General features: G+C 40.7%; 1 protein-coding gene across 6 annotated transcripts in view; it reads left to right on the top strand.

Annotated features, from left to right (window-relative positions):
* Positions 1-25,404, top strand: part of PFKP (phosphofructokinase, platelet) — an 85,121-nt gene that overhangs the window by 19,442 nt on the left and 40,275 nt on the right. For all 6 annotated transcript variants that reach the window (XM_073334465.2, XM_073334467.2, XM_073334466.2 and 3 more), the window contains exons 3-9: positions 11,402-11,479; positions 15,138-15,327; positions 19,675-19,840; positions 21,515-21,559; positions 21,670-21,778; positions 23,164-23,259; positions 25,060-25,152. In XM_073334465.2, the coding sequence (XP_073190566.1) occupies positions 11,402-11,479; positions 15,138-15,327; positions 19,675-19,840; positions 21,515-21,559; positions 21,670-21,778; positions 23,164-23,259; positions 25,060-25,152 (777 nt within the window). The remainder of the gene's footprint in view (positions 1-11,401; positions 11,480-15,137; positions 15,328-19,674; positions 19,841-21,514; positions 21,560-21,669; positions 21,779-23,163; positions 23,260-25,059; positions 25,153-25,404) is intronic.

Genomic DNA, 25,404 nt, shown 5'->3' with positions numbered 1-25,404 from the left:
GACCACAGGTTGAAAACCACAGGGATAGATAAAAAGACAGACAATATCATAATACTTCTATGTAAATCGATGGTTTTGCCCATACCTTGAATACTGCGTGCAGTTCTGATCACCTCATCTCAAAAGCAGATCTATTAGAATTGGAAAAGGTACAGTGAAGGACAACAAAATGAATAAGGGTAGGGAACAGCTTCCATATGAGGAGAGATTAAAAAAGACTGGGACTGTTCAGCTGGGAAAAGAGAGGACTAAGAGGGGAGATCTATAAAATGGTGACTGGTATGGAGAAAGTGAATAAGCTACTGTTGTTTACTCCTTCACATAATACAAGAACCAGGGGTCATCCAATGAAATGAATAGATAGCAGATTTAAAACAAACAAAATAAAGTACTTATTCATACAATGCACAGCCCATGGAACTCATTGGCAAGGGGTGTTGCGAAGGCCAAAACTATAACAGGGTTCAAAAACGAACTAGATAAATTCCTGGAGATTAGGTCCATCAATGGCTATTAGCCAAGATGGTCAGGTATGCAACCCTTGCACTAGCTGTTCCAAGCCTCTGAGTGCCAGAAGCTGGGAGTGGGTGACAGGGGATGGATTACTTGATGATTGCCTGTTCTGGTCATTCTCTCCAGAGCACCTGGCATTGGCCACTGTCAGAAGACAGGATGCTGGGCTAGATGGATCATTGGTCCGACCTAGTATGGCTGTTCTTCTGTTCTTACGTTTTAGAAGTTTATAAACCAAAATAAACATTTTACCTAGGCTAAAATGTGGGATGCAGTTTTGCTAATTAAAGGTGATTTTAGTTTGTCATATAAACCAAATTTAATTATAAAAGTGCTAGAAAATACAGCATTTGTTAGTTTGTATTTACCTAACACACTGTTTATATTTTTAAACTTGATTATTTATTCATTTTCATCCATATCTGTTTATACTCGGAGTTCAGACACTAGAGCTATAAAACACATTGTAAAGGAGTTTTTTTGTTTGTTTGTTTTTGCTTTTGTTTTTTAATGTAAGCTATTCCTAATGCTGGGCACATTAAGCTGTAAAAGTTACTTGGCGTAAGGCATTCACTGAAGTTTGTATAGTAACATAAGCAACATATACATTTATATGTGTTTCAGAATAATGTGTACATATGGTTTATCCAATAGTCTGTGGCAGTTTTAAAAAGGACATGAGTTTAGGGTTGAAAGAAAAAATAAGAACAGCTATTTGAAAAATAACCATCAAGCAAATGTTGGTATTTTGGACACTTCAAAGTTTTGTTTCAAAATGCAGAAATTAATTCGACTATGTTATGAAATATGATGTAGGTTATTCTGAGGCTAAATATGGTAAAAGCTTTCCACAATTTTAGCTTGCAAGAAAGACAGCCAAAGAACTTCTTACTCTGCCCCCTCAAAATCTAAACCCTTGTCAGAAGGACTACAAATTAGCTGTGAGTTGCAAGGGGATTCTAGGAATTGGCAAGCTAGTGAGCACACCACGTATTCAGAAGTTGGTTGTTGTGGCAGCGCAGCACAAAAGATTTCTGGAGCACAGTGCTCTGCTTATTTGCATACCAATTCTCTTTTTGTAATAGGAAAATATTAATTCTACCCCTTCATTCCCTGCCCCTCCATGGTTTGAAATTAATATGTCTGCAATCTGCATGGTTTGCTACCCCTATTGTATGACTTAATGGATGACTGGCAGTGAAGTATGGATTGGGTCCTGCATCATGATGATATGGGGAAGTGAGAGTGGATAGACGTTGGGGTTGAAGCCTTAGGGGCAGATCCTTGGGTGCAGCCAAAATACACAGAGTGCAAGTCAAGAAGCCGTATGCAAAGATGGCTTAAAGCTCCTGTGTTACTGTCCTGCCCTGGTGTGTCTGTGTACATGGACTGTATGGCTGTTCTCTTTACCCTGTGGTAGAGCAGTGTGAAGGATTCTCTTACTCAAGCCAGGCTACAGCAGTCATAAAGGGTCCAAAGTGCAACTGAGGATCAGTGTGATGTATGGATGTTGAGCTGCACACTCTTTTCCCTGCTGCAGGGAGTATAGAAGTAAGGGCCTGGCACGTAAGACCCCCCCATGTCATGTCTGTGCGTCTGGAGGATCATCCTCACACTGGGAAGTAAAAAATTCACCCTCTTCCTGACTTTGTTTACCCTTAAATTAATAGGATAAGTGTTCAGTTCAAGCCTTCTCAGTCTTGGCTTCTCCTGGAGTTCCTACCTCAGGACTGCTCACATTCATTCACTTTCCATGCCTTTCCAAGACTAACCTGTTCTTAAATTGACCAGAAATGTTGAAATACGTCTTTATATGACATTCTGGGGTGCAATCCAGACCAGTGAGGCGTTATGTCACCCTTGCCCTGCAGCTTGGGGTGCCTCACAGTGCTTTCCTGCTATAGCTCCCAACCTGGACTTCTCACAAACAGTATGCAGGTTACACTCTGAGTGTTTGTGTATAGCCACAGCCCGGGTCCAGCAACCCTGGCCCCAGCAGCTTGTCAGCAAACACCAGCTACTCTCGGACTTCCAGCAGCCTTGAGTTCCACTTGCAGGTGACCCCAACACATGCCCAGTCCCAAATTTCCCACCCAAAAAGTATAAGCTGCACTGTCCAGCCCTCTTCTGGACAGTGCAGTTATTAGGTCTGTTTCCCATCTAAGGGGATCAATAAACAACAGTTTGCTACCCTAAATGGAGTTACCCACACAATTCAGTTTAAACATAACACTGGATTAGTTTTGATTAATGAATAAAACAAGCTTATTTAACTTCAAGGAGATACGTTTTAAGCGAGTACCCGTATAAGGCATTAAAGTCAGAAATGGTTACAAGAGAAATAAAGATAAAATGCTTCCTAAACTTAACAAACAAGATTTGGTTCAAGGTGAACTTCTTACCATATGCTTCCAGCAACAGGGCTGACCAAACTTCAGGTCAGGATCTCTCCCCAAAGTCAAATGGGCAGGTTTCTTTTGCCTTCTTTGGTGAAAGAGTGAGAGATGGATAGGAAGAGATAACTTGGAGCGGTTTTGCCCCTTACTTTTATAGTTCAGTCACCCTTTGAAATGCATTTTCTTGAGGACAAGCCCTAGGTAAAATTCATTCAAATAATAAAGGAGGGCGGTGAAAGATTTTGCACCTTGTTTCTTTTCACCTCTGTTTGCTGAAATGCAGATTTTCCTTGTCTTCTGTCTTTCCCCTCTTGTTGTCTGAAGACACTGTTATATGTCTTCCCCCTCTTGTTGTCTGAAGACACTGTTATATGTTACAACTTATACGTAAATTGAGTTAAACACCCATTCCTTAGTTTAAGACCTGCTTGACCAGTCCTGCCTAATCAGGGCTAGTGGGTTTGAACATGTGCAACTAATTTTATTCAGGGGGAATTCATAACTTTGCATATAATGTTGCCACACACATTTCATTATGATATTATTGACCAGCAAGTTATTAGTTTTCCAGTGATACCTCACAAGGCATATTTTATACAAAAATTATTACAATGGTATGTAGGGTGTGAATACAGGGATGCATTCTGTCATACTTTAGTAGACCACTTAATACACTCAAATATGTAACTGTTGATATTCTGCAATTTTTAGCTTTGTTAATGCCTTCCAGGATAAGGCAAATTGGGGATAATCACAGATTAATTACTACAGTTTGAAGACATGAATCTGTAGAAGTTGCGTGAGGTGAATATTGATGTACAATGGAGTTACTCTAGCAGAGCAGGGATTCCAACAGAGAGTAACATTCTATCTTGTTTACACTTGTGTAGGTCTGGAACACAGGAGCATATGATTCGTTGTGAGTAGGGGACATGCCTGTGAGAGAGAGATCTGCTTCTAGTTCAACCCTTTCAACATTACACTGTAGGCAGTCACCAGTTATTCTTCTTTGATTTGGGTGTTGATTAATCACGCAGTCGTTTTTCTTTCATGGGTGCATACAAATGCCTTAGAAATATGCGGTTTGCAGTATTGTTGTAACCATGTTGGTCCCAGAGAAAGACAAAGGGTGGGGGGAGGTAATATTTTTTATTGGACCAAATTCTGTTGGTGGAAGAGACAAGCTTCCAAGCTGCACAGAGCTGTTCTTCAGGTCTGGAAAAGGTAACCACAGTGTCACAGCTAAATACAAGATCATTAAACATACGGGGTTAATGCATGTTGCAAGAAACCACTTAAAATGAAGTGGTCAATTAGCACTGCTACAGTCCATAGAACAAAGAAGGGCTAGTAGATTACCAATTGTTGTAAAGAGCCATAAAACCAGTGTCTCTGTTGAGACTATGATTTTTAGTGTCTAGGAAAGTTATGAGTTTAAGTTCTCCTGCTTGTATTTTGAAGGCTTGCATTTTGATGGTTTCTTTTGAGGATGAGTACTGGTAGGTCAGCTTGTATTGTGAAAAATGTTCGCCTATGGGTGATAGGGTGTTTTTGTCTTTTATCATTTTTCTGGATGAGCTCATTAAAGAGCACAGTGATTGTCTAGTTTTACCGACATAGCTGTTAGGACATTTGATGCACTGGATGAGGTACACCACATGTCATGATAGACACATGTAGGGGTATTGATCATTATAGCAGAGAGATGTCTGTAGGTTTTCCATCTGTTTTTCTGGCAGTATGTGGTACCGCTCTGAATTGGTGTGTTCTAGCCTCTGGGGAGCTTCTGATGTTGAGCTTGGAGATGTTGGGGGGTCTTTGGAAGACTAGAAGAGGGGTTTTGGGAAAAATTTCTTTCAGGGTATCATCCACATCAAGTAAGGGTTATAATTGTTTGATGATACCCCATGTAGGTTCCAGTTTGAGGAGTGTGATCAGTGGTGGTTTGTTTTTGTATTGAAGCAAGTTCTCTTGGGTTATTTGGGTGGCCTGTTCCATGATGTGATCAACCTCTCTGGTGGAGTGAAGCTGCTCTGGGAGGTTACAAAACAAAACAAAAACACCACCAAAAACCTGAGGGTTAAAAATATTTCTGTTTAGAGCCAATTGGTGAAATTAAAGGCCTTGAAATTTTCAGCCTGACCTATTAAAGTTGATGAGCCAAAGGCAGTCCATCCCATAAATGCTTCCTCTGATGCCACATAAAATTGTTTCATCCTCTTTACTAGTTTCTTCTGCAGGGTCAAGAACTCTGCAGTTGTGGCAAAACGTAGCCCAACATTCAGGCAAAATGTAGCTGTAATGGGCACAGCTTTGAACTGGGCAAGAACAAACTGGCTGTGGAATAGGATTGAGCTCCTTTATCGCAGCATGTTTATTTATGGAGATGTTTTACTATATGTGTAAACAGATATTAATTTAATGAGCCCTATACAATTCTTTGAAGTACTTTGTGCTGCTTGATAATAACCCAAAGGAAAATGGACCCCAGAGTATAAGGAAAATTAGCAGTTGTTATAGAATAATGAATAAGAGCACAATTTTGATCCCCCAAAAGCAAGGGCATTTGGAAACTCCTAAATTGTTGATTTTAGTCCTGGAAGCTGTATTCTAAATTTGCAGTAAAGGAATATGAGAATTCAGGGTTCAAGTATCTGGGAATACTCCCCCTAACAATTCTATCATCCTTAAGGATTGACTAGACATGAACATTAATCTGGAATAAAATAGGGTGTAAATTTAAAGCAGATAAATTATTCCTGATTAACTCCCAGTGTAGACACCCAAATTCTGGAATAAGACTGCCTTATTCTGAATTAGTGTAATGCACTTCCAGAGTGGATTAGCTAATGTGGAATAAGGCAATTTTATTGCAGGATAAGAGTGTCCACTCTTGGAGTTAATCTGGAATAGCCTTTACTCATGTTGAGTAGAATGTTGGTTTGCAAGCAAACCCATCGCTCATGGAGTAATGTACTACTTAGTATGGGTACCCGCTGTACTATATGTTAACATAGAATCATAGAATATCAGGGTTGGAAGGGACCCCAGAAGGTCATCTAGTCCAACCCCCTGCTCAAAGCAGGACCAATTCCCAGTTAAATCATCCCAGCCAGGGCTTTGTCAAGCCTGACCTTAAAAACCTCTAAGGAAGGAGATTCTACCACCTCCCTAGGTAACGCATTCCAGTGTTTCACCACCCTCTTAGTGAAAAAGTTTTTCCTAATATCCAATCTAAACCTCCCCCACTGCAACTTGAGACCATTACTCCTCGTTCTGTCATCTGCTACCATTGAGAACAGTCTAGAGCCATCCTCTTTGGAACCCCCTTTCAGGTAGTTGAAAGCAGCTATCAAATCCCCCCTCATTCTTCTCTTCTGCAGGCTAAACAATCCCAGCTCCCTCAGCCTCTCCTCATAACTCATGTGTTCCAGTCCCCTAATCATTTTTGTTGCCCTTCGCTGGACTCTCTCCAATTTATCCACATCCTTCTTGAAGTGTGGGGCCCAAAACTGGACACAGTACTCCAGATGAGGCCTCACCAATGTCGAATAGAGGGGAACGATCACGTCCCTCGATCTGCTCGCTATGCCCCTACTTATACATCCCAAAATGCCATTGGCCTTCTTGGCAACAAGGGCACACTGCTGACTCATATCCAGCTTCTCGTCCACTGTCACCCCTAGGTCCTTTTCTGCAGAACTGCTGCCTAGCCATTCGGTCCCTAGTCTGTAGCTGTGCATTGGGTTCTTCCGTCCTAAGTGCAGGACCCTGCACTTATCCTTATTGAACCTCATCAGATTCCTTTTGGCCCAATCTTCCAATTGGTCTAGGTCCTTCTGTATCCTATCCCTCCCCTCCAGCGTATCTACCACTCCTCCCAGTTTAGTATCATCCGCAAATTTGCTGAGAGTGCAATCCACACCATCCTCCAGATCATTTATGAAGATATTGAATAAAACCGGCCCCAGGACCGACCCTTGGGGCACTCCACTTGATACCGGCTGCCAACTAGACATGGAGCCATTGATCACTACCCGTTGAGCCCGACAATTTAGCCAGCTTTCTACCCACCTTATAGTGCATTCATCCAGCCCATACTTCCTTAACTTGCTGACAAGAATACTATGGGAGACCGTGTCAAAAGCTTTGCTAAAGTCAAGAAACAATACATCCACTGCTTTCCCTTCATCCACAGAACCAGTAATCTCATCATAAAAGGCGATTAGATTAGTCAGGCATGACCTTCCCTTGGTGAATCCATGCTGGCTGTTCCTGATCACTTTCCTCTCATGCAAGTGCTTCAGGATTGATTCTTTGAGGACCTGCTCCATGATTTTTCCAGGGACTGAGGTGAGGCTGACTGGCCTGTAGTTCCCAGGATCTTCCTTCTTCCCTTTTTTAAAGATTGGCACTACATTAGCCTTTTTCCAGTCATCCGGGACTTCCCCGGTTCGCCACGAGTTTTCAAAGATAATGGCCAGTGGCTCTGCAATCACAGCCGCCAATTCCTTCAGCACTCTCGGATGCAACTCGTCCGGCCCCATGGACTTGTGCACGTCCAGCTTTTCTAAATAGTCCCTAACCGCCTCTATCTCCACAGAGGGCTGGCCATCTCTTCCGCATTTTGTGATGCCCAGCGCAGCAGTCTGGGAGCTGACCTTGTACGTGAAGACAGAGGAAAAAAAAAAAAAAAAATATAGTCAGTCACCTCCTGGATTGATACCAGAAGAGCATTCTGTCCTCACAGAAAGTATTAATACTGCTGAGTTTATTTTTATCAAGGTGTGAAAGCTCTAGCTCCGAGAGATAGAAATATATTTAAAAATACCATATTGTTTCTGGAGGCTAGGTTAATATTTCACCTCTGAACTCCAGGAATTAAATTTGGTATAATCACTAATTGGAGATGAGTGATAATTAGTGGTTCTCATTTTGGACTCAATCCTGTTAGGTATTGAGTTCATAATGAGAGGTACTAAGGTTTTTAAACCCTCATAATCCCTTTTAAACCTTATGACAGCATCTTACAGGATTGGACATGTAGTCCCTGGTGGATGTTTGTCCATCACTAAACCACAGAATTTTACATAATTCATCTTGATTGGTAGTCTACTTCTGACAGGGTAGAAGTGAAAACACAGGGGTGTACACTGGCAGAACTCTGTGGGAAAACTTCCACAGTGGGTGCTATGCTATGTTTTATGGACTTAATACTCAGTGAAATTGGTTCCTCACTTTCTTGAACACTAGCATTCAGCAAGTGAACCACTAATTAAATAAAAAAGAATATCTAAATAGAAAAAAAAATAGCCTGGTATAATAGTAATTCAGCAGGAGTTGCTAACTCGTTTGTTCTTTTCTAAATACTTTTGTCTGCCCCTTCCTGCTTGCTTTGTATCAAATGCAGCTGTTCTGTTGGGGCAAAGGCTCTGTTTTGATGGTCCACCCTCTGAGACTGATAGAGGCTGATAGTTTTAGATGTCTCTGAGATAGAGCAGTCTGTTGGATTCTATTTGGTCTTGTGGGACACTATAAGAATCTGGTGTCCACACCTACGTATATGGTGGCTCCCAAAGGCCAACTTCCTCACGTTTTTCCTTGCTGCTACTGCTGCTATTGTTTGTTTGTATTGTGGAAGCACCTAGGAGCCCCATAGTCCTAGGTGTTGAAGGCCTGGGGTTGGGGAGGGTTCTATCCAACAGAGGGGTCAGTACTCATGGGGTGTAGCCTTCTGCTTCCTGCTTGCATAGTCCCCACTGGCCTCCTCAGCAGAGGAGAGTAACTGCTGCTAGGTAGCTTGTTCAGCTGCAGCTTTGGGGACGTGATATGGGCAGAAAGCCAACATGGAGCCCCAGCAGCCAAGAGTGCCCCTCCTGCATGGAGCCCCACCCGCTTCCCCTGCTGGGCAGATCCCCCTCCTCACCCTGATCCCTCAGTGCAGCCCCGTTGGGACTTCCGACAGTTTTGAAACCTCTGCTCTAGTTCAAACAGAAATTAATTCAGGGAGGTTCTATGGCCTGTCTTTTAGAGGAGTTCACACCAGATGAGCATAATGGCCTCATCTAGCCTTATAAAATATGAATTTATGCGTGAAGGAAGATAGCTTGAGCACCAGTGGGGAAAGACCCTTTTGTCCCATATTTATTATGACATAAAGAATATTTTGGGTTCTTTGCTTTCTGATCAAGGGACCTCTTCTGGTTCGTGAATAACTTGTTGAAACCTTCTTGTCTCCAGTTGGACTGCAGCTGAGTATTTCTTGCTGTGAGGAGATTTGATGCACTTTACTCAGATTCAAATGTAAAGCATCAAAATTAAAAGTCTAAATTAATTCATACTGAGGAAAACCTGGTTTTGTGGTGTGTGTGTGTGTGTGTATGTGCATGTACGCATGTGTGTTCACACATGCATTTTTCCAGTATTCTGCTTACCTTGGAGGGAAATGTGTTACCAATTACTTCAGTTTCTAGAGACCTTTTTTAGATCTATCCTAAGAGTAAGTAAAACATAGAAAAATCACAGAAATTAGCATCTGAAAGACCTTTCATGAAGCCTGTCTATTCCTTTACCCACTGCATGATTGCACCTAAAATATATTTATTTCTCCAGTATACTTTGGGAAGAAGCTTCTACCACTTCCCTTTTGAGCCTATGCCATAAACTATTTGAGACTTCCCTTCAGAGAATTCACAGTCACTCAGGATGATACTCATAATATTTTACACAGTATATAGTTTCTTCTTACTGATTTTATCTTATTACTCCTTTGGGTCACCCTAAGTACTTTTTTCTCCATCTGTAACCTTTTATGCCCATTAAACATTGGTAGGCTTATCAGGTTCCCTGAGTAATCACTTAGTGAAACAAAAAATATTTATGCTTTTGATCTTTCCTCATTATTAATCCCTCCAGCTCATAATCAGTCATTTCTGTTGTTCTCTGAATTCCCTCCAATTTACAGCCCCAGTTTTTTAGTATTCAGATTCCCCAGACTGAGAGGTGCAATCCTGCCAGAGTCCTATAGAGAAGGACCATTAACTCTTCACTCTATAGCATGATTACTCTGCACATGCAGCCACAAGCCACTTTGCCCAATTTTGTTACCATATTGGACTGCATCCATTTTTAATTTAATGTCCACAAGGTTGAATAGCAGCTCTAAATTTCTTTCCTATCAGATATACTAGCTTGTATTTTTCCAGATTAAATTACATTTTATTTCATTCCTCTCACCATCTTTTGCAGCACTTCCCAATAAATTAGAATCTGCAAATGTCAGTATCCTGTTGTTAATACTACATAGTGAATTAATGAAGCCAGATTATCACTGAGCCCCACAGCTTCCCACTAGACATCTTTCCTCTTCTCATCATGATACATTGCCTTTTAACAGTATCCAATGATTTTCCCAGCCAATTTGAATTAGGTTTTGAGGCACAGTTTTAAATGCTTTACCAAAATCCAGGTACATTGCCTCTGCTACATTTCCTTCACCATTAGTTGTGTAAAAAAGAGCGTCTGACCCCATTTGTTCTTTGTAATCCAATTTTGCTTGTTGCTTTTGATTCTGTTTTGCTCTGAGATGTTTCAAGATTTTCCCCGTTACTTTAAAATGTATTTAAATAATGCTTTCTAAATAATAAATGTCACAATTACTTTTCTCTCCTTTGTGGAGACCATAAGCACACTTCCTTTCCCCTTGGTCTGTCCCCAGTACTTCATGGTTCTTCAAAAATCATAGAATGTGTAACCTTTAATGCACAGCAGATATATTGCCATTCCCTTAGACTAGCTGTCTATGTATATCCCATACTGGCACTTCTCTGAAGCCACTTTTCTTCAGAATCTCACCTTTAATTTTTATAAGTAAGTCTCTAGATGTCATGGTTGTGAAGAAATCTTCAAAAAAAAAAAAATGAACTGAATGTAACTGATGCAGAGATGAGCCTTCAGAGAGGCTGGAACACTAGCTGTGAGAGGCATGAACCACACCATTCATCTTAGTGGAGGGTTAACTCAGCAATCCGGTGAGAGTTATTTAATTGTCAGTATTGTTAACTTTTTCATCCTTTATGTAAAAAAATGAGATGGAGGGTCACAGATCCTCAGAGTTTATTGAGAGCGATGACTCCTGTCAGTGCCACAAGTAGTGGTTTTTGGGAGATACCACCAAGCCTCATGAGCCAACAGGGCCTATGGGTACATTCATGTACCTCAAGGGGGGAGCTTAAGAAGCCCATTAGAACCAAGTGGCACATACGATCATATTGTGAACATCAACACAATTTACTGTGAATAGTGTATAATTTTTGTGGTTCATGTCAGTGGGGCTAAAGTTGTGGGTGGAGCTTGGGAGAGTACTACTGTCTAAAATATATGCATATTGCATATATATATATATAAATGTACAACATGCCCATCACCCCAGTAGTAAAATACTATGCAGAATGACATGTCAGGTTTTCTAAAATATGTTTCTCTTGTCTCAGGGTTACCAAGGTATGGTTGATGGAGGTGACAACATTGTTGAAGTGTCATGGGAAAGTGTTTCAAGCATCTTGCAAGTGGTAAGTATGGAGAACAACCAAAAACAAAGCAAAACCCTCATTTGAAATCATTAACCAGAATTTTTAAACTTAAAGATTAAGGCCAAGAATTTCAAAAGTAGTCAGCGAGGTTGACTGGCTCCATTTTGGGCATCCAACTTCAAACTCTTGTTGACAGTGCCTGATTTTCAGATAATTGCTGCTCAGCACCTTCCAGAAATCAGACCTCTATGAGGTATGTCATGCTGGGCACCTAGAAACAGTAACCCCTTTTGAAAATGTAGGTCCTAGGTTTTCAAAATTGGGTGCCCAAAGTTAGGCTGCTAAATGCATGTTTAGGCATACACATTAATCAGGAGTGGCAGAATTGGGCCCAAGAAGTTTAAAACAATGTCATATTAGTACTGTAGTAGGGAAATGCTGTGTTTTATGTGATGCCATGGAAGCTGTTCACCAATAAAAGTAAACATTTACATTTTTAAAATTTATATGCAAAACAATTGCTAAAAAATGAACCATTATATGTGGAGGCTAGTGCACATACCTGGTGGGCTCCTATAACCAGATCACTGTGCAAAACAAGATTGTGCTGTAGTTACCTCTCTGCAGTATTTCTTCTTCACAAAATAGCTCTCATTTTCACTCACACATAAAAGAAAGGTAGGATGTTACTTGCAGGCCTTTCTGTTCTTTTCTATCCTATTCTAATTTTATTTTGCATAAATAAGTATTTTTTCAGGAATGGGTAATTTTTTTTTCTACTTGTTTCATAGTTCTGTTTCTGAATAGAGGCACCCACTGTTAGTAGCAAATGGGTCACATGCTTCTTTCACTTAACACAGTCTCTTGCCTATTATCATGTCTGATGTCTGATGTTTCTAGTGTGAGTCATTTTACACATTGTTTCCATTATGGCTGGTTACTTTTAGAACCACTTCAAGAGTGTGTGTGTGTGCCTCACTCTCATTCATGGAGTCAGGTTTCCCAGCTCTCTTCTTCCTCACTTTCATCTTCCCATTATCAGCTTGTTGTGACTTTCAACACATATGGGCAGTGCCATGAAATGGTTTAGAACAGGAAGTGCTCGATGGTGAGGCAGACTGTTTCAGATGGCAATACAAACTGTATAAATTCCAAGCTCAAATTTGGGTTGGGCCTGGCTCAGATTTCTTGTTTTTACTGTACATAGGAAATGATTATGAAACACTGAAGTGATAATCTCCAAATCTTCTGCTAGGAAAAAAGAAAAGCTTCTGCATTATGTCAATGTTACTTTCCAGTATACATTAGAAATACAGTAAAACTACAATCAAGGACAGTAAGCTTGTATAAAAGACAAAATGATGATTATATATTTTCTGTAAAGCTTGCTGACAGATTCTGAACAAATTTTAAACAACTAACAAAATTTTCCAAAAGCCAGGACTTGATGTTCAACTACCCAGACATCTGTTGGGAAAATAATACAGCCGGGCACAGATTATCCAACAAATTCTTGGAATGAATTGGAGACACATTTTATTACAGAAGGTGGAGAAAGTGACTAGGGGAGAGTCTATTCTAGATTTGATTCTGACAAACAGGGAGGAACTGGTTTTAGAATTTGAAGGTGGAAGGCAGCTTGGGTAAAAGTGTCCATGAAATGATAAGAGTTCATGATCTAAAGAATAGTAAGAGGGAAAATAGCACAATAAAAATAATGGAATTTCAAGAAGGCAGACTTTAGCAAACTTAGAGAATTGGTAACAAAGCTCCCGTGGGAATGAATTCTAATGGAAAAAAGAATTCTGGAGAATTGGCAGTTTTTTAAAGAGATATTATTAAGGACACAAGAGCAAACTATTCCAATGCATTTGAAAGAGGAAGCATGGTAAGACACCACCTTGGCTTAACCAGCAGATCTTTAATGACCTGATACTCCAAAAAGAGTTATATTAAAAAGTAGAAACTAGGTCATATTACAAAGAATGACTATAAATAAAACCAACACAAGCAGATAGGGACAAAATTTGAAAGACCAAGGCATAAAGGGTAGCAAGAAAACATTTTACAAATACAATAGAAGCAAAAGGAAGAGCAAGGACAAAGTAGGATCATTACTCAATGAGGAGGGAAAGACAATAACAGAAAAAGCAGCAATGGCTGAAGTGTTATATGCCTTTTTTGTGTCAGTTTTCACCGAAAAGGTTAGCAGTAATCGGATGACTAACATAGTGAACGCCAGTATAAATGGGGGAGGATCTGAGGCTAAAACAGGGAAAGAACAAGTTAAGAATGTCTTCAAGTCCACAGAGCTTGATGAAATACATTCTAGAATACTTAAGGAATTAGCTGAAGAGATCTCTGAGCCATTAGCGATTAACTTTGAGAAAGTCTGGAGGATGAGAGAGATTCCAGGGGACTAGGAAAGGGGAAATATAGTACCTATCTATTAAAAAGGGAATAAGGACAACCCAGGGAATTATAGATCTTAACTTTGTACTCAGAAAGATAATGGAGCAAATTATCAAACAATCAGTTTATAAGCGCCTAGAATAAAATAAAGTGATAAGTAACAGACAACATGGATTTGTCAAGAAAAATCATGTCAAACCAACTTAATAGCCTTATTTGACACGGTAACAAACCTTGTGGATTGAGGGGAAGCAATAGATATGATATAACTCAACTTTAGTAAGGCTTTTGATACAGACGCACATACCTTCTCATAAACATGGTAGAGAAATATATCCTAGATGAACCTACTGTAAGGTGGGCACACAATAGGTTGGAAAAGCGTACTCAGAGTGTAGTTATTAATGCTTCACAATCAGACTGGAAGGACATAACAAGTGGGTCCCTCAGGGATCTGTCCTGGGTCCAGTTCTATTCAAAATGATTTGGATAATGTCACAGAATACACTTATAAAGTTTGTGGATGATACCATGCTGGGAGGGATTGCAAGCTCTGTAAAGGACAAATCTTGACAAACTGGAGAAATGGCCTGAAATACATAGGATGTAATTCAATAAGGACGCATGCAAAATTCTCCACTTAGGAAGAAACAATCAATTGCACAAATACAAAATGGGAAAGGACTTCCAAGCAGGGTGTACTGCAGAAAAGGATCTGAGGGTTATAATGGATCACAAACTAAATACGAGTCAACAATGTAACACTGTTGTAAAAAAAAGCAAACCTCACTCTGGAATGTATTAGCAGAAGTGTTGTAAGTAAGACACGAGAAGTAATTCTTCCACTGCTCTCAGCACTGATAAGACGGAGTATTGTGTCCAGTTCTGGGTGCCACATTTCAGGAAAGATGTGGACAAATTGGAGAAAGTCCAGATGAGCAACAAAAATGATTAAGGGTCTAGAAAACATGACTTGCAAGGAAAGATTGAAAAAAATGGGTTTGTTTAATCTGGAGAAGAGAAGACTGAAGGGAGACAGGATAACAGTCTGCAAGTATGTATCTACCACACTTGTTTCCTGCCTCATTGCCTGATATACATGTACCATAGTTTTTAGAATGTAATTTTCCTAGAGGTTTGGGTAACTCTCTATTATTTTCTAGTGTACTCCCATACTCTTTTTTTGTTAATATTTTCTTAATTAACAAATCAACATAACAAGAATTAGCATTTAACATAAAATATGACAAAGATAAATTAGAACTGATTTATTTCCTTTTTCCAGGGAGGGACAGTTATTGGTAGCGCACGCTGCAAAGAATTTCGTGCCCGGGAAGGCCGTTTGAAGGCAGCTTTCAACTTGATTCAGCGTGGAATCACTAACCTTTGTGTGATTGGTGGTGATGGTAGTTTAACAGGTGCTAATCTCTTTCGTGAAGAATGGAGTGGACTTCTAGAGGAACTGGCACAAAGTGGTAAGTTTGCATCTCTGTGGACATGCAGAACACTTAGATCTTCCTCAACTGATGAAAGAAAATTATGTGTTATTATTACACAGAAAAATTACATTCAAAGAATGTTATTTAGGTTGCAAAGTCAACCACATGACAATTAGGAAATGCTAGATTTATGATTGTTTACACATAACTTTTCAGTCCCTTTGTGCATCCATCCTGTGTTCTCAATGAGTCAGAGTTCCTGTGGGGAAAAAAAATAGCACAGGATCATGTAATTAAAGACTATCGTAATGCATACACAAAAGGGGCCAAATTAAAGTTGCAAAGTGTAACAGTGTGGCTTACCCCATGGGCTGAAGAACCTGGGTCTAAGCCATCCCGATTACAGATTGATCCATACCTTACTCCTGAGGGCATTCTGTACCAAAAAATTAAAAATACTGTGCATGGTATTTTAAAATTCTGCAAAATTCTTGCAAATTTTATTTGTCAAATAAATGTGGAGGCTCCAGTGTGGCATTGGGGAACACAGGCCACTGGCTGCACAGAGGTGGGAGATCACTGTGCAGCTTCCCCTCAGGACACAGACTCAGCGGTGAGGGTGCACCCAACCCTGACACCAGCTGGGTCTTCCTCAGTCCAGCCCCCTGCCCCACAGTGATTTAAATCTCTGCCGGCTTCCTGGGCACCCGAAACATACTGCTGGGGAGGGTCATATGACCGCTCTTGTGGCTTCCCTTTGCTCCCCCATCAGAAAGTCATTTTTCTACAGGGAAGTAAAGAAATCTGCGGAGGACATAAATTCTGTGCATGCACAGTGGAGCAGTATTCCCCCAGGAGTAACACCTGAGGGAATCAGGCAATTCACTATAAAGAGCAGAAGGTGGCTGCAGTAATTGGGGAAGCCCAAGGAATTGCAGCTATGCTCATGGACATTTCAGGGAGAAAAAGGGCTACTGCTGGATCATGACACCAGGGAGCTTGGAGGGTAAAGCCCAGTGAGAAGGAGGCTCCTGAGGGGCAAGAAACTCTAACTGCATTTGGGACTGGACGTCAGAGCCCCAGCGAGGGAGATCTGGGAGGACTGGTGGGGGTGTCATATTGGTATGAAAGAAAAGTTCTGGGAATGAGAAAAAATTCACAGCAGAGTAAATGAATGGATGTTTTCTTTGTGTTGTTGGAATGAATTTTAGTTTGGGGCTCTGGGTTACTGTAAACTGGTCCTTGTATTAAATTAGCCCCAGCCAGGGATACTGTTAATCAGAGAAAGCCTCTGTGAGTTCTTAAAGGGCCCCACGGAGAGGGAAAAAAAGAGGTTAGAAGCTGCAGAGACTTCGCTGGCCACAAGGGGTGCTCAATAACACAGTAATACTTTTACACCAGAGGTGGGAAAACTATGGCCCGCGGGCCACATCCGGCCCGCGGGACCATCCTGCCCGGCCCCTGAGCTCCCGGCCTGGGAGACTAGCCCCCGGCCCCTCCCCTGCTGTCTCCCCTCCCCCACAGCCTCAGCTCACTGCGCCGCCAGCGCTCTGGCCCGCCGCTCCTGCCAGGCAGTGCGCCAACATGGCTGGCTCCATCCTGCCGCTGTGAGCAGCATGGTAAGGGGGCGAGGAAGGGGGGGGGGGAGGTTTGGATAGGGGGGTGGGGCAGTCAGGGGACAGGGAGCGGGGGGGGTTGGATAGGGGGTGGGGCAGTCAGGGGACAGGGAGCAGGGGGGGTTGGATAGGGGGTGGCGTCCTGGGTGGGTGGTTAGGGGAGGGGGGGTCCCAGGAGGGGGCGGTCAGGGGACAGGGAGCAGGGGGGGTTGGATAGGGGGTGGCGTCCTGGGTGGGTGGTTAGGGGAGGGGGGTCCCAGGAGGGGGCGGTCAGGGGACAGGGAGCAGGGGGGGTTGGATAGGGGGTGGCGTCCTGGGTGGGTGGTTAGGGGAGGGGGGTCCCAGGAGGGGGCGGTCAGGGGACAAGGAGCAGAGGGGGTTGGATAGGTTGGGGGTTCTGAGGGGGGCAGTCGGAGGTAGGAAGTGGGAGGGGGTGGATAGGGGGTGGGGGCCAGGCTGTTCGGGGAGGCACAGCCTTCTCTACCCGGCCCTCCATACAGTTTTGCAATTATGATGAGGCCCTCAGGCGAAAAAGTTTACCCACCCCTGTGTTACACACAGGAAACCATAAATATGGCATTTCCTAAGTTTTAAGTGCTTGACTTTGCATCCTAAATAACTTTATTTAATGTAGTCTTTATGTGTGTAACATTCTAGAGTTTTAATTAAATGAAAAAAGGGTAAAACCAAGTTTTATGATGTGCAGTTTTAACCACCTTTCCATTATGAATCAACAGCAGGGTCTGAATCCTGGACCTCCAGCACTGCTACTTCTTGAAGTACCAGATTAACAACATTGACTGGCACCCAGAGAAGGCTGTTTTCTCTGAGGAGGGAGTGGGTTTCTGGATCTATGGGATTGTTGCGGGGAAGCCCAGTCTGGCCTGGAGTTCTCTCTCCCCCAATCCCAGAAGTCAGGGGTGCTCCTGTCCCATGTGTTACCCCAGAGGGATGACTGGCTTCTGGTATCATGTGGTAGATCTGTGGGTAGTTGGCCTCTCTCTCTCTCTCCCCCCTCCCCCCTTCCCCTTGCCCCCAACCTGGGAGTTGGGGCAGCTTCTGCCCCATGTGATTCCCCCAAGGGTTGGCGGGGGGAATGATAAATAGTCAAATGGTTTATGAGCAGAGAAGTCTGGTTCAGCTCAGCTCTTTCCTCCCCACCTCTGCTTCACAGCTCCTTCAGCTCCTTGGTGCTGCTGGTTTGGGGCTAGCATGAGCTTAGGCTGGGGAATTGTCAGTGAGGTTTTTGGCAGGCTGCCAGAATTTCCCGCAGTTATGTCTTCATTGCATTAGTTTGAGTGAGAAGTTTTCATGTGTGGATAGGGTAGTGGGTAGGGGCAACAACCAAAAAGAGCCAGAGTTATTTCTGCAGTGAAGACATATCCTGAGGAACATGTGAGAGAAAGTAATGGTGATTTTTAATATCTCAGCCAAATCTGAATGGAATTTCACAGGACAAAAAAGGCACTATGTATCCCGAGGGGAAACCCCTACCGAATATTCAGGCTTGCTACAAACAGTAGATTTATAAGAAACCTTTTTAAGGGATAGCGTTGGGCAACCTTTATATAGACTTTGCTACCACCTTCCTCTGTAATAATAGAAAATGTCCCAGCTATTATGTGTTGCTCAGTTGCACCAAAATGGTGCAGTGGACGTGGTTGCAGTGAGGTTGTCTCCTTGATGTTATAAATTGCAGTTTATGTTTGTGTTGGCTCCAGTTCCCATTCCCTTAGTTCACTTCCTCTACTTTAGCCTCTATTTTTCTAAAAATAACTAATCTGAGATTGGAATTTAGTCTTAAACACATGAATAATATACAATCTTTCAACTGAAGTCGCCGGAAATACTCAAGTGAGTAAAGCTACATACTTGTTTTCAGACTCAGCTCCAAGTGTATTGGGCTGTCACATCACATAATCGCTGAGAAACTTCTCAAAAAGATTCCCAGGAACTGAATGAACTATGCATTGCATAATACATTAGCAATGTTACATTTGTGCCCCTTTTGGATAGCCGTATTTTGGTCCTTAAATATTAGACTAAAAAAAAAAAAATGAAAACCCACCCTTTCATACCACATACTTTGCTAGCACAAATTAGAAATTTGTCTTTGGCAAAATTCTGTAACTTTCCTGCATGTAGAATTCTAAATGACTGGCTCAGTATTTTTTCATTGTAGTTTGAGAGAGACATGCTTAGATTTAGAATGTGGCTTCTCCATTCCCACTCACTCCTCAGTCATGAAAGAATGTACTGGAGTCTTTCAGTCACACAGAAAGGGTTTTACCCAGCATTTCATGCTGGTGACCATATATTCCCCCTCGTTTTAGAATTTCCTGTCCACTGGGAACATGCTGAGTCACATCCACAGTTCAGTTGCACCCCTTTACTTCTCTCTGTCCCATACATTGAGAGCGTAATCTAAATGATGGGTTTCGGGTTTAGGGAGTGACAACCTCAAGGCTAGTTCTAAACTCCCTGAACAAATGGCCCAGCAAATCACTCAGTGGGATGAAGTGCTTTTGGTTTGTTCCAAAAGACAGCTGATCTTAAAGAAAAGCTGTCCTCTTGCTCCAAGAAGTTTTATTCAGCTTTTTTAGCTTGGCTAATCCTTTTCCTACGGAAATGTGTTTTTTATTTTAGAAATTTTAACTCTTACAAAAAAAAAAGACTACATTGTTACATTGCAGCTACAGTCTGATTTTGCTTCATCTCATGTGGCTGGCTATTGTTAATGGATGGTTTTACGGCTATTTCTCTGCAGGCAAGATTGAAGAAGAAGCTGTGAAGAAATATGTTTACCTCAACATTGTGGGGATGGTTGGATCCATAGATAATGACTTCTGTGGCACCGATATGACCATTGGTACTGACTCGGCCTTGCACAGAATCATTGAAGTTGTGGATGCCATCATGACCACTGCTCAAAGGTAACAGGATGCATGGGAGAATACACGAAATTTTAAATTACTACGTTTTTCCCAGTGATAAAATCAGGCATGTTTATGATTTAGTTGTCATAGGATACTTCATATGTATGAACTAATGTGATGTAAGGTTCTTAGACTGTTTAGACCCAGAATTACATTGAGAGCAAAAGTTAACCCTCTTGAATTGCTTTGTGTGTTGTGGGAGAGAATTGGGGTGAGGATAGTCTGAGAGATAGAGCATACATGGTCAGGGAGCATTTTTATGTGTGTTTTGTGTTTGTAAATTTAATCCTTTTATTTTGCTAACTGGATTGAATTGTGAAAATATACTTTCTGTTTTCATTTGTGACTTTCTAATTAAAATATGGATGATGATGATGATGATGATGAAAGAAAGATGCTTATAACTTCAGGGAGAATGCAATGTAATCTGGGCAATGATTGTGCAGTGGTAACCTCCATCCTAAAATGCAGCAACACCTTATTTCAGTCCTGGGCCTTTTATGATTGCAGGAGACCAGTCAGGCTGCACTGTTCCAAAATTTGGGGTGTCTGTGAGATATGAGCAAACGTCCATAAGGGAAAACAATGAGAGTGCAAACCTGAGCAAGAGTTAAACTCATATCTTCAGAGGGGAAAAGTTGATATGTTAATCCAGTTTCCATTTGTCCATCACCTTACTATATTCATCATCACAAAACTTTTAAGAGTGAAATTCACTCCTGTACAGATCAGCACAAGGCCCTGTGCACTAGTTAAATGCCTCTTCAGCACAGAGGGCTGGTGGTGATTCTCTGCACAGGGATGAATTTCACCCGAAGGAAACTGGAACTCTGGAAAAGACTTTTCTGAACTGGTGAGAAAAGATATATAGTTACAGCTCAGCTATGTTGTCACTTTGACTGATATTTCTCACTTTGTCAGACATGCGCAATAGTATGAAAATAACAGGCTGCTTCTAGAAGGCAAAAGTATACAGACTTTAGCCAGAGGGGCAGGTGCACTAAAGCTTGGCTTTCTTTTTTAGTATCTCATGCTTCTGCATTGGTATTCCGTGCTACAGAAATACATATGAAAAAACATAGATACTTGATTCAGTTTCACTCTTGACACATAAATCAATGACCATGCTGGTTTTACAGTTAGCCTGGTAATCAATATAGTTATTAGAAACCAAATAGTTACAATCCTTGAAGTGAAACTGCTATGATTGATGGATTAAATATTCTTTCACCCTTTGTTTTTTACTTATTTTTTATGCAAAATTTCGGTCTCTTACGAAAATAAATCAATGCATTTTAGAGAAGCACTACAATAAAAAACTGGTTTGCATGTACAGTGGATGAAAAATAATTAAAGAAATATTTATTGCATTGCTCTTAAACCTTAGCACCCTCCCCTCCCCCCGACCCCATCTCTCCTTGTTATCACCAGTCATTTTGTATATTCCTTACTGTGCACAGCCTGCATCTGGGTAACATCTTCTGGACCTGAAAAGTTTTAAAGAGGGTACAACATTTCCCTGGATCAGACAAGCGATTATATTTTTACTTCTGGGTTTACTGTGTTATTCTTGGTGTCAGGGACTGATCCCAGCTCCCACTGACTTCAATGGGATTTGGATTGGGTCTTTCAATTGCAATAATGTTGTTGATCTCTCTTGTCATTTTATAGCCATCAGAGGACCTTTGTCCTAGAAGTTATGGGAAGACACTGTGGGTATGTACTGTTCTCACCAGTTTGTGTCTAGTAAAATTTAATTATAAAAAAACTAAGATTTGAAGTTTAATTGTCTTCTTATTTGTATTTTTTTAATGTGTGCTTACTAGGTATCTAGCTCTTGTTAGTGCATTAGCTTGTGGTGCGGATTGGGTATTTATTCCGGAATACCCCCCAGAAGAAGGATGGGAGGAGCAGATGTGTGTTAAGCTTTCTGAGGTAAGCTGTTACTGCATCTTGAACATTTTGTATGCCATGTGATGCTCACATCTGAAAAGAGGTGCCTAGCAACATAAATGATATGGGCCAAATCCTGTCCAGTAGGATTCAATCAAATTTTTGCTATTGATTTCAATGGTAGAACTATTTGGTCTTAAATGCCTCTATTCCCACATTCTCCCGCTGTTTGAAGCACAGTTAGATTCCCTCTAGGGCTACCATAGGTCCCACAAACATAGCCATCGTGGATCTGTTTTCTGGTTTGTCATCTTTGTCCCTGGTGTCTTATGCAGAACATTTAATTTTACGCTAGAAACTTTTATACATGCGCATTATTTCAAAGAGCATTAATATAATCTAGTATAAAAGCGGAATTACGTGAGTGCTTTCAAACATGTAGTAATGCATTAGCATACGGAAAGCATACACTACAAAACCAGGATAGTATTCCCATCTCTTTGAATTCACCCACTTAGCCAGCAGAACATTTTTAAAGGGAAGACATTTCCAGCAATTAACTGGTTTCTTTGCTGATACGAGAAGCATATGAGGCACGTTAACACTGAAATCTTGAAAGGAAAAATAAGAACACTTCTTCCACAAGGCTTGTAAAAGTAACAATGAAAAATACTAAATTAAGTATATTAGTAGTAATGAGAATCTAAACTGATGCATTCCTTTTGGTCTCCCAGTGTATGTTTTTCTTTTTGTGTGAGTTTCGGGGAGTGAAAGATCTCCAGGATATGGAGCAGTGTTGAGATTTTTGACAACACTAAATTAATAACCAGGCAAAAACAGTAGAACCTCAGAGTTATGAACCGACCAGTCAACCACACACCTCATTTGGAACTGGAAGTATGCAATCAGGTAGCAGCAGACCAAAAAAACCCAAAAGTAAATACAGTACAGTACTGTGTTAAATGTAAACTACTAAAAAATAAAGGGAAAGTTTGACAAGGTAAGGAAACTATTTCTGTGCTTGTTTCATTTAGATGGTTAAAAGCAGCATTTTTCTTCTGCATAATAAAGTTTCAAAGCTGTATTAAGTCAATGTTTGGTTGTAAACTTTTGAAGAACAACCATAATGTTTTGTTCAGCGTTACAAACAACCTCCATTCCCGAGGTGTTCGTAACTCTGAGGTTCTACTGTATATAGATGTCTTTCTCTCCTTTTTGATTGGATTAGTTGAGCTACAAATACTTTTGGTAAATTATCCAAAGGAAAAGATTCTAGTCACTGGAGTTTAAAATGCAGTAGTTAGCTTTAATGCAGTAGTTAATATGCAGTAGTTAGCTTTCAAAACTCTTTTTTTTAATGGTGTACCTTGTTTCGGGTTTGGTTTTTTTTTTTTTTTTTACAACATCCAGTGTTTTTCTTCTCATAGAACCGTGCACGAAAGAAAAGGCTGAATATCATAATTGTGGCAGAAGGTGCCATTGATTCTCACAACAAACCTATAACTTCAGAAAAGGTTAAGGATGTAAGTATCAAACCTCTTTGTAATACAGCTTCTGCTGTGGCTATAATTTAGTGTAGTTCCCTTTCCACTGCTAAAACTAGAATTTCCACAGGCATTCTGGTAATACAGCCTCTTACAGTACTTGCCAGTTGCATTTTTATGCTTGTGCTTTATGGACTTAATTCAGAGCCCATTGAGGTAAACGGGAATCTTTCAATTGGTTTCCATGGACTTTGGATTGGGACCTATTTTTTGTTAAATTAGAGGGCAGTCAATGAAGTGTTATTTTTAGAGACTTGATCTCTAAGAGATCTGCTTAAATTTGTCTCATATAATTAATTATTAGATGATGGTATCTGATGGTCCTTGGTCGAAAATAAGTGATGGTCTGTCAAGTTTCTGGTGGACTAATGATGCCCTTATCACAATTTACCAGTAAAGGAAACATTTGGGGAAATCTCACCAATGCCAAGGATTAAATAGGCACTGCGAATAGAATTACCCTCTCATGCTTGGGAATGGTCCTTTTTGGAAACAAGTTTTGAAACACATTCGTTGACAGAATGGTGTGAGGAAACTTGAACTGACACTGCCTGTGTGTCACCTGTTCTGTGATTACAGCACTTTGTTCTCCATAGCTGTCAATCTGGCACTTTTCAGGAGCGCTCAAATAATGAAGTAGTCTTTGACTTATCAATATAGAATTGTACTCCATTTAAAAAACTACAAATTAGTTGCACTGATTAGAGTGTTTAAGTAAAAGTATGGGAAATAGTTGTCACTCATCTTGTTTTTTACAGAGGAAAACACTACTTGCTTGTTACACAGACTTCAGTCTGTTAAAAAGTCTAGGAAACTATAAATAGCAGGAATGTAACTCTTGGGGAGAGTGAGTGAGGTGTTCATACATCTCCTTGGTAGGAGAGGGGAAAGTATGCAGTACTTATTTCTGTTTGCTTACATCCTAACCTTACACTATAACAGAGGAGATTTTGATGAATGATCCTATTTTAGTGAGCCTGGACTTGTACGTTACTGATGAGTAAATGGACTGGAAAGAAAATGTAGCTGGAGGCAGTAAATAACTGCATATGTTTTTCTTTTGTGTCTCTTTGTGTTCTTTTTTCAGTATAAAATTATTTCATTCTCTGTGATTTTCCCAGTAAAAACATCAGGCTATTAAACTGCACAGATTTTACTGTTACTGAGAGGGATAAAAAACAACATTTTTAATTTGGTGGAGCGCAAAATTTCTGGAACAAATTGTTGTACCTCCTTTTGTTCATGGACATCAGCCAAAGGCAGTGAATCAGAAAATCTGTATAAGGCTAAATGCCTTCACAGGGGGTTTAATTGCACAATTACTCCAAGATATTTAGTACCGTATATTTATAATATGGTTATAAAGAAACCGTATTATAAATATAGATAGATTATTTTTTCCAGGCTTCTAATTGTGATGTTTAAACCTTTTTTATAAGGTTAAGGACAGCATATATATTTTCTGTTTTTCTGAGTGGTCATTTGTTACTAAATAAATGACATCAGTATGCGTCTCTCTAATTAAAGCATTTTAGCCAAAACAACTTCTTTACCATTCTTAAACTGAACATTACAGTAGGAGTCTGGAGATGAGTTTTCCTAACCTAGATGCAAAGAGACTTAAGTAAATTCCTTAGTTGTGTCACCATTGTTGATTGTGTGACATTTATATCATATATAGTATAATAATACAATATTCCCAGTGTGTGCACACTGTATAACTGCCATAGTGTCGCTGGTATTTTATATTTCTCATTTATGCTTTGAAATTCTTTGCAGCTTGTGGTTCAGCAGCTGGGATTTGACACTCGTGTGACTATCCTGGGTCATGTTCAAAGAGGAGGTACTCCTTCAGCTTTTGATAGAATTTTGGTGAGTGAAGCTATGGTGATAACTTACATCTGTCTGCAAACCCTGGAAGGGTGCATGTTGCAACAGTAGTAGTAATGTGCTTGCACTTATGCATACATTTTCCTTGAAGAATTTTGAATCATTTATAAAAACGAGTTAACACCCTCAATACTTTTGTGCAGTAGCCAAATATAATTATTGTCCCCAACTCAAGCAACAGAAAAGTAAAGTGGTTTGCCCCAGGCAACGTACAGAGACTGTGTCAGAGCCAGG

Source organism: Lepidochelys kempii, chromosome 2 (assembly GCF_965140285.1).
Source record: "Lepidochelys kempii isolate rLepKem1 chromosome 2, rLepKem1.hap1, whole genome shotgun sequence".
In the NCBI taxonomy this organism is placed as follows: domain Eukaryota; kingdom Metazoa; phylum Chordata; order Testudines; family Cheloniidae; genus Lepidochelys; species Lepidochelys kempii.
Note: the sequence above shows the minus strand (reverse complement) of the source record. Positions and strands in the feature narration are given on the sequence as shown.